The sequence below is a fragment of the Aegilops tauschii genome, chromosome 6, assembly GCF_002575655.3.
Source record: "Aegilops tauschii subsp. strangulata cultivar AL8/78 chromosome 6, Aet v6.0, whole genome shotgun sequence".
Lineage (NCBI taxonomy): Eukaryota > Viridiplantae > Streptophyta > Magnoliopsida > Poales > Poaceae > Aegilops > Aegilops tauschii.
The window spans coordinates 7176143-7186370 of NC_053040.3; the positions used below are offsets into that span (position 1 = coordinate 7176143).

Here is a 10228-nt window from a genome sequence, read left to right on the forward strand (position 1 = left end):
CATCGGTGTATTGCCGTCTGTATTTATTTTCATAATTCATTTAGAGTTTTACAAACTCTATCCCATTTCATAAGGCATCTTGCAAGAAGGTTGTTCATAAGAGAACTTTTTATGTTCGATGTTATGAATAACACAAGGGCCATACTTTCATTATGAATGAGATGTATGTTATGAATATTGATAATAATACAATACCTCTGGGTTTACTTTCATAATTCATTTTAGAGTTTCATACACTCTAGCCCATTGCACAATGTTTGTTGCAAAAGAGTTGTTCATAAAAAGAACAATTGTTGTTAAGTAGTATGAATAACATAAGGGCCATACTTCCATCATCGATGGGACGTATGTTATGAATATTGAGGGTAATATGATACATCCATAACACTGACGCTAAATGTCGCAAGACTAAAAGAATACCACACAAGTGTGGCACTACATTTGGTCACATTGGAGAAACCCGCATGGAAAATTCCATTATGATGGATTTTGAAGTCTTTTTGATTTTGAATCATCTGACACTTGCAACTTTCCTCCGAAAAGTGAAGTGACTAAAATACCGTTCACAGGCCATAAGGAACGAACAACAAACTTATTAGTGATCATATATTTGATGTGTGTAGTCCGATAAGTGTTGTTAGTGGTGGATTTATTTATCTTCAGAAATGACTCAAGTAGATATATGAATATTTACTTGATGAGACGTAAGTCTGGATCTTTTGAAATCATTCGAAAGGTTCTCAAAAATGAAGTAGAAGTTATTGTAACAAGAAAATTATGTTTCTGCAATTTGATTGCACAAAGGAATATTTGAGTTACATGTTTAGCGAATGTCTGATGAGTTGTGAAAGGGGTTTCATAAACTTGCACCTCCCGGAACACCACTGCAAGTGGAAAGTCCGTGGAGATGTAATCAAACCATTTATGACATGGTAAGGTCAAAGATGACATAAATAAATTTGCCATTATCCCTTTTAAAGTGATGCTTTAGAGACTGCGGCTTTTACACTGAAAAGAGCTACATCGGGTCTGTTGAAATGAAGCCATGGTATGGTACGCCCAACCATGTTATATCTTTTCTTAACATTTGGAATATGGGGCTTGTGTAAAAGGTTACAAACCTATTCCAAATCAGACAAGTGCTACTTTGTAGGTTATACCAAAATGTTGGGTATTCCTCCCTCACTATACCGAGGCAAATAGTTTTGCCGCGAAACGGTGTGCTTTTAAAGAGAATGGTTCTTTCTAAATGGTGAGTGGGAGAATAGTGCAACTCGACGAGATAAACAGTATCTTCATCAGACCAAAGGAAAGAGACCTTGGAAGAAATTCCAGAGTTTCCTACTGCGACTGATACAGAAGTCTCTACAATAAAATGTATGAACTTCGGTCGAACTTGCAGCTGAACCACGTAGGCAAGGCTCGTGCAAACCTCTCAGGTGCGCAAACGAGATATTGTTGTTAGACAAAATTATACCTACGATACACAAGGAAGCGTTGATGGGCCCTGACTCCGGAATTGGCTAAATGCCAATACAACCCGAGTTAGTTTCCATATAAGTGATTCAAGATTAAAACCTTGATACACCTTTCGGAAGACTTAGAGTCTAACGAATATTTATGGAACTTAAAACTGATACGGATAAAATGTTTTATCCATAAAGCTCGACTTGTTGAAATAATACGCTGAGGTTGTTTTCATCGTAGCGATGCTTAAAGTCGGTTCGGGTTGAACTAGCAATTAATACATATTTCAATCATGAGATATGAAACGTGGATGATAAAAGGATTTCCATCTGATGGAAATGAAAGCTAGGACTTGTATATGATACAGTCCAAAGTAATTTGTCGATCCAGAGGATGCTAGTAGGTATGCAAACTTCAGAGTTCCAGCAATGGACAGAAGAGAGCAAAATGGAGTTGGAATCTTCGTGTTTTGATGAAATGGTCAAAGGGGTTTTGATTTCATCAATGGGTAACGAAGATGCTTGTAATTCAAGAAAGTAAGTGGGAGCGTAATAATATTTCTAAAAACCTTATGTGCTTGGCACATTGGTAATTGGAAATAAATTTCTTGACACAAATTAGGACTTCATTTGAAAATAGTTTTTCGATGAAGTGCTTAGGCTAAATAGCCTCAATATTAGGCATGATGATCTATGGAGATAGATTTACCTAATGGGGCTAAGCAATGAATACATATTGACAAGATGCTAAAACCTTTTAGCATTTAAAACGCCAAGGAGTGATTCTTGCCAAAGTCACATGGAAAGAGTTTTTGCAAGACTCGGTGTCCCAAAACACTGATGAGTAAAATACATGATGCAGATTCCACACACTTTTGTGTTTGGATTAATCATGTATTCCATGGTATGTAAAACAACCAGATATGTCCGATACTCCCAAGGTGTTGCGAGTATGGATACCAAAGTGATCAAATTACTGATCATGGGACAACAATGAAAGATGTCACAGAGTACTAGAGTAAGTACTGATGACATGGTTTTCTCGCAAGCAGAGATCATGAAGAGTTCGTTGTAAAATGTTACATCGATAGAGTCTTCATCTTTTCTCCATGCGATTTTCGATTTAAATTAAGGGTTTTGTGTAACACACAATGTGGTGGCACAGTTAGTTGGAATTTGTTCAAACTAGTTACTGTGGCGAATTCTATAACAAGGGCTAAGTATGTTGACGCTTTAGAAGCGACAAAGAAGATGTTGAATCATATAGTTCATTCATGAACTTAGTATAGTTCCAAGATGGCTTTTGAGAATGGGACACTACTGCAGGTAGTTGCTCCATAACTCAGTCTGAGGAATCCAGGTTCGACCTGTGATTCACATACATACAAAGCCAAGTCCACACAAAATATGAATTTTGTGAAAACGTGAAAACGCGAGGACATGCAAAGATACACACGGAACTGAAGGCGTCAGATCCGTTGGACATCAGGCTATACCACAAGCGAAGCATATTTACACCGGTGTGCCACAGGTGTGAAGTGCATTAGCATAAGCTAGATTATTGACTCTAGTGCAAGTGGGAGTCTGTAGGAGATATGCCCTAGAGGCAATAATAAATGATATTATTTATCTCCGAGTTCATAATTATGTTTATGTTCCATGCTATAACTGCAATGATTCTCGAGTCTACAATATCCACGAGGCTCGGAGGAAGACTCAAATGCACGTGTGGAATAATAAACGGTAAGAAGTATTCCTAGTCTGGCCTCTAAGACTAGGTCAAGTGTTGCATGATGATTCTGTTTTCCTGGTCATGGGCATGTCTATGCCAGCAACTTTGAGGGCACAATGTTAAGAGAACATTTGTGTTGAATCGACCCGGATTGATGTTATGCTATGAGATTCATTCGTCACAAGTTTATTGGTACATAACACAGAGATGGTTAACGTTTGCATCATTCCTTAGACCATGAGAGTATCGAGTTTCTTCATGCTTGCTTCATGAACTTTGGGGTTTGTTAAACGTCATCCGTAAATGGGTGGCTATTACGGCGGCTTACGGGTTCATGGAAAAGTGTGTCAAGTAACTTGATAGCTCAAGATTGGGATTTGCTCCTCCGACGATGGAGAGATATCTCTGGAACCTCTCGGTGTTACGGTATCCATCATCGTCTGGCCAGACACTTTGTGATTTGATCACGGGGATGCCGGAACACGATAACGAGAAAAGAGAACAATACCGGTAACGAGGTAACTAGCATAGTGGACAAGTTGTTGATCCACGGGAATGCCAACATGTCTCACCTCGGGTATTTGTAACATATCGCGAAGCAACAGGAATAGCACACGGCAACTGGAGGTTCACTCGAATATTTATTCGTGTGGGTATAGGGGTCAATATGGGTGTCCACGGCTCCGATGTTGATCATTGATCGGAAGGGGTTCTGGGTCATGTCTATACTTCACCGAACCTATAGGGTCACACGCTTAAGGGTCATCTATCTGCTGAATACTAGACAGGGAGTCTGAGAGAAAATCACCGAAAAAGTTTCGGACACCGAAAAGTTTCGGACAGCAGAATCGTACCGCAGAGAGAGGTCATCGGATAAGTTTCGATGATACCGAAAAGTTGTTTCGGGATACACCATTAAGTCAAATTGGTTTCGGCACATGCCTGATAATTCTTGGAGGATGCCAGAATCATTCTGGAAGCTTTTTGGAATTTTCTAAGATAAAAACCGGAAATGTTCCGGAGCTGCCGGAGCCACTTCAGATGCGTTTCGCAGATGAAAATCACTAAAACCGGAATTGTTTCGGAACGCGTTGAAAATCATTTTAGTGGGTACTGGAAATGTTCTTAGCCCACATAAATATTTTCAGTTCGATCAGACGCTGAAAAATGTCGTCGTGAATAGTGAAAATCAGCTTTATGGTTACTTTATGGAAAGCCACCTTTTGGGGCTTTGCTCCAAAAGATCTTGGGGATGACATGGATGGATAGGAGCCTTTTTTTGGGCCCCTCATGGGGGTGTGGCCGGCCACATGGGGTATCCCCCCTTGGGGACCCTCTTGTTCCTTGGTTTCACTCCTAGGTCCTTGTGGAAGGACTTCATTCATGTGCATTTTGGGTTTTTTGTGAAACTACCCTACCCCCTTGGGATTTCCTATAAATAGAGGTGGAGGGGCAGCCCTCCACACTCATCCCTTGCTCTCATACACATGCCATGCATTATCTGGCTTCTTCTCTCCCTCCCACGAAAAGAGTTTCATAGAGCCGTAAGGCTGTCTGGGTTCCGGCAGGAACTAGTTCTGGACGGCGAAGCCCTGCCGGATAGATGACACCGTATGTGTGCAACTCTGTAGAGAGATCGTAGTTTCGGTCTTAGTTCGTGAGTGCCTCCCGAAGGGCTGTCCGTGTGACCGTCCGAGTTTCGAAGGTCCTCCCGAAGGGCTGTCCGAGTGACCGTTCGAGTTTCGAAGGTCCTCCCGAAGGGCTGTCCGCGACACCGTCTGGGGGGCTGTTCGACCGCCTCCCGGAGGGCTGTCTGAGGAGCAGATGAGGGTATACATCCTCGCGGTTGGGAGGTTGTAAATCATAGCTGCGGGGATCTGCACCGCCGATCGTCATCGACTCTACTTCCCGCTGCGCTACGAGTCGGTAACGAAAAAGATCAAACCATGTATGCAGTCTCCATAGTGGTCCTGGGCTGGTGCGTAGGTCGGAAATTTTTTGTTTTCTGTCGCGTTCCCCTTCACATCCACCCCCTGAGCTTTGAGGGGCCTATTTGAAAAAGTAAATTTCTTTTTCAGAAAACGCCTTACACAGATTTTCATTCATCTCATTTGTAACTTTGGGGATAATACAGTCCAACACCGAGCTGGGATTCAGAGTTGGATATTTAGAATATACTTCCTTAAAGTATGAACTAGCCATCCTCTCCATATATATCAGACGGCACGTTGCACCAAGTATCATCAATTTTCCGTAGGCGCTGAATGTAGTTCCTTCTTGCTCTCCATAAAGCTCTACGGTGTAAGTATTTTGTATTCCGTTCCCCCTCTTTGAGCCACGTAATTCCCGAGCTTTGGAGCCACATCATCTCCTCCAGATAAAGGAGTTCATCGAGTTGGTTCATCTTGCTGCGAACTTGAGCACTGTCCGCACCTGCCAACTGTAGGTCCGCTAGTTGGCTCCGTAGGATCTCAATTTCTTTTAACACGTTGCCGAAGTTCTCTTTGCTCCATGCTTTCAAGTCCTTCATCACTTTTTTCAGAATAGATCTTTCTTTTTGTTTCCTCGCTGAAGCACACCATGTAAGAAAAACGCAGCTGTGCCTCCCAAATGTGAAAAGCATAATTGTGCTTCAGGGTGAAGCGCCCTAAAAAGTGGAAATCACAGTTGTGCTTTCATGATATGAAGCAGTGTGCTTCCTGAAAAGTGAAAAAACATAGTTGTGCTTCCAAAAAAAAATGAAAAGCACAGTTGTCCTTCCAGTTTTCCTTTTTTTTGGCTTTCTATTTTTTTGTTTCAGTTTTCTTTGTTTCCGGTTTTCTTTTTGGAATTTTTTCGCCCAAACCTATTAACATGAGATCTAGTTTCAAAGATATCAACTCAAGAAACGTAGCGGTGAGAACGGTTTGTCATTCTAGACACCATCCATGTCAGCCTAACAAGTGGGCCCAACAGGTCAAAATGGGAAAATTCTTAAATAGGGTAAAGATAGACACAATGCAACAACTTGGGGTAAATTGTGGTAGAAAAAATTAAATAAGGTAAACACCGTTACAAATTCACATAAAGAGGGTAAAAAGTGGAATTCACTAAAAATGTTGAAACAAATTCAAACATTTAGATTTTGAGCAGAAACTTACCCTTGTAGTTTTTCGTAAAACAATATAATTGTTTGTGATTCGTGTGAAAATCACAAAATGGATTTCTGCGGCAGAGGTTACGTAACCCTTGTCATAGCTTTTAGTGTCGTAAATTATTTTCTAATTATCGCAAATGATCATAATTTTTCTGCGGATTTGCTAATTCTCATCTACACCATTTGATTTTACGCAGAGATTCGTGCAAATCTTAGGCGAATTCACAAGGAAAAGTTCCTACCAAATACTAGTACAACGTACGTAGCAGCCACGGTGGGGCAGACGACTAACGGCCTCCACAGATACATCTCTCATCTAAAGTCACGGCGACTAACTTGATCTTGACCGGCCCATATGACCGGGGCGACGTACGTACGTGCCGGCACACACACGTTAGCTGCCATGGATCGAACGGCATAAATCCCAACCACTCACTCGTAACCAGTAGATGCACACAGCGAGTACCCTCATGCACGAAATATCTTCTTAAGTGCACCATCGCATGTACCGTTCGTAGCACAAACTAATAATATACTGAACCCAGTCTTTGTAACATCTCACCGCCATCTGTCATCGCTAGCACACCACCACCATGGATGGCTGGCCTGCCGCCAAGTCCGTCTTGCTCCTCATGGCAGCAGCGGCAACCTGGATCAGCTTCTTCCTTGTCACCGACGCGTCCGCCGGCGCCGTGACCTGCATACGGCGCGAGCGGGACGCGCTGCTGGCCTTCAAGCAAGGCATCAACGACACCGGCGATGAACTCGGGTCGTGGCAGCCAGGGCGCCAAGATTGCTGCCGATGGGCAGGCATCACCTGCAGCAACGTGACCGGCCGTGTCATCGGGCTTGACCTTAGCCGGAGGTTTTCTTTGGTCGGCCAGATAAGTCCTTCCTTGCTTTCTCTAGAGCATCTCCAGTACCTCAATCTCCAGTCTACATCCCTGTGTGGGCATGATGGCCGTATTCCAGAGTTCTTGGGTTCTTTAAAGAACTTGAGACATCTCGATCTCTCCTACATATATTGCTCCGATACAGTGCCCCCTCAGCTTGGCAACCTTTCAAAGCTGGAATATCTCGACCTCTCCAACATGGAGATGGACTTGATAGACATCTCATGGTTAGCCCATTTACCTAGGTTGATGTATCTTGACATTAGTTATATGAATCTCAGCTCAATAGCTGATTGGCCTCTTGTGGTGAACATGATTCCTTCTTTGAAGGACCTCCGCCTTTCTTACTGCTCACTTTCCAGTACAAACCAATCCCTCACACACCTAAACCTCACAAATCTTCAGCACCTTGATCTCTCGCTTAACTACTTTGGTCATCCAATTGCGTCCAGTTGGTTTTGGAACGTAACAAGCATCGAGTACCTCGACCTTTCTGATACCTCCCTGCATGGTCCATTTCCTAATGCGCTAGGAAACATGACGTTTCTCCGCCAGCTAAACTTTTATCACCAATCTTTTGGAACTGGTAACACAGCCACAATGACAGTAGATTTGAAAAATCTATGTGATTTGGAAATGATATGGCTTGATGGGAGTCTCTCCTCTGGAAATATAACGGAGTTTCTGGAGAAATTGCCACGCTGCCCGTCAAACAGATTGCAAGAATTGAAGCTGAGCAGCAACAATATGGTTGGAATGCTGCCAAACAGAATGGCCCACTTAACAAACTTATCTAGTCTCGACCTGTCCTACAATAACATTACTGGAGCTATACCGCCATGGTTGGAAAATTGCACTAGTTTGTCGTATCTTTCTCTTTCCAGCAATAGTCTTACTGGACCTATACCAGTAGGGATAGGGAGTTGCACTATATTAGACATCCTCGACCTTTCTTACAATGATATTACTGGAGCTATACCGCTAGGCATAGGGAATTTCACTACATTGAGGTACCTTGTTCTTTCTCACAACCTTTTGAGTGGACATGTGCCTTCTAAGATTGGTATGCTTGGTGATTTGATTGACCTTGACCTTAGCAACAATAACCTGGATGGCCTGATCACGAGGGAACACATGGTTTCTCTGAAGAACTTAAGGCACATGGATTTATCACATAATTCTTTCTCAGGACCTCTCCGGATAGAAACTGGAGCCCAATTTTTACTAGAATTGTCTTTGTCCTCCAATTACTTCAGTGGTCATATTCCTGGATCTATATGTCAGTTGCGGAACCTACTTGTCTTGGATCTATCAGACAACTTTTTAGAGGGAGAACTTCCTCAGTGTTCTCACGAGCTTAACTTGGTTTTCCTCCTCTTAAGTAACAACGGCTTTTCTGGCAAGTTCCCATCATCACTTCGAAACTACTCGAGTTTGGCTTTCATGGATCTTTCAAGGAACAATTTGTATGGGACATTGCCGTTGTGGATTGAAGAATTGGTACAGTTGCGCTTTTTGCAACTAAGCCACAACTTGTTGTATGGAGATATTCCGGTGACTATCAGCAATCTTCAACATCTTCATCAATTGAGTTTAGCGGGAAATAATATATCTGGAGTTATACCTGAGTCTTTGTTAAATTTAACATCAATGGCCCAAAAAGATCCAGAGAACTCCGAGGACGACATGTCTGCATGGTACAACAACAATGTAGGTAAATTTAGAGGAGTTTGGCAAGTTGTGATTAAGCGCCAAGAACTGAAGTATGGTGCTGGAATTTTTGATGTGGTTGGTATTGACCTATCACTCAACCACTTAATTGGAGAGATTCCAGAAAGGATAACTTCTCTTGATGGATTACTGAATTTAAACTTATCATGGAACCACTTGAGTGGGAAAATTCCGGCGAAGATTGGGGCTATGAAATCAATCGAATCACTCGACCTCTCAAGGAACAACCTTTATGGTGAAATCCCGGCAAGCTTGTCTGAATTGACCTTTTTAAGCTCCTTGGACTTGTCATATAACAATCTTACAGGAAGAATTCCCCCAGGAAGTCAACTTGACACTATCTACACTGAGAACCCGTCAATATACACTGGTAACATTGGTTTGTGTGGCCCTCCTCTTGAAAGGAATTGCTCAGGAAACAACTCACTGGAGCATGTGAATCAACCGAGAAGGGACAGTGTTTATGAGGCAAAGATGTTCTTTTACTTTGGACTTGGATCTGGGTATGTGGCTGGCCTTTGGGTTGTGTTTTGTGCCATGTTATTCAACAAAGCATGGAGAGTTGCCTATTTCCGCCTCTTTGACAAGCTGTATGACAAGGCATATGTGTTTGTGGTTCTTACTTGGGGCAGGATAAATGGCAAGGCAAGTACAAGTTGAGCGATACAGATGACAATTAGATGGTGCTGTCACCCTATTGTACATACTGGGCCCTAGGAATAAATGAATGTAAAGAAGTATTTAATTAGAATCTTGTACTAGTAAGTGTATTTTGTTCCCGGTGAACTTTTGTCTGATGCATGTAATTAAGTGTTATCAGTTTGTACTAAATCAAAATTCAACATGTATACAAAAATTATATCCTTCGTGAGTGGAGCAACCTATCAATTGCTCTCAAATTGTCTAAAATCAATTGCCAAGTATCCAGTCCTATATGTTGTAAATTCTAGAAGTTGTTTAATTACGCAATTTTTTGGTCATGTCATATATGTATCCTTATCATTTCAGTACCAACACATTAAATTCTACAAGCAATATGCAAAGTAATTCATATGCCAACTACCTTTCTAACTCTTCAACACCTCAACAGATATGAGCGAAGAACAAAGAGATTAAAGTGCTTCTACTTGGTCATTACTCTAATAGATATAAGTGAATCATATATATAGAGTAATATAAAACTTTTAGCCATGCAATTCTCTCCCAATCTCAAAAGGTCACATATGTGATAATTTTATTATTCAAAAATAAAAAAAGAAATGATGCTCCA

At 41.7% G+C, this 10228-nt stretch overlaps 1 protein-coding gene across 1 annotated transcript; it reads left to right on the forward strand.

Annotated features, from left to right (window-relative positions):
• Positions 1 to 6801: 6801 nt before the first annotated feature.
• Positions 6802 to 9867, forward strand: LOC109734439 (uncharacterized). The gene has a single exon (XM_020293647.4). It carries the CDS (start codon positions 6928 to 6930, stop codon positions 9616 to 9618), a length of 2691 nt encoding a protein of 896 aa, XP_020149236.1. The 5' UTR covers positions 6802 to 6927; the 3' UTR covers positions 9619 to 9867.
• Positions 9868 to 10228: the final 361 nt, after the last annotated feature.

What these genes read in the sequence shown, in the direction of transcription:
- LOC109734439 (XM_020293647.4), top strand. Translation starts at nt 6,928, where the DNA reads ATGGATGGCTGGCCTGCCGCCAAGTCCGTCTTGCTCCTCATGGCAGCA.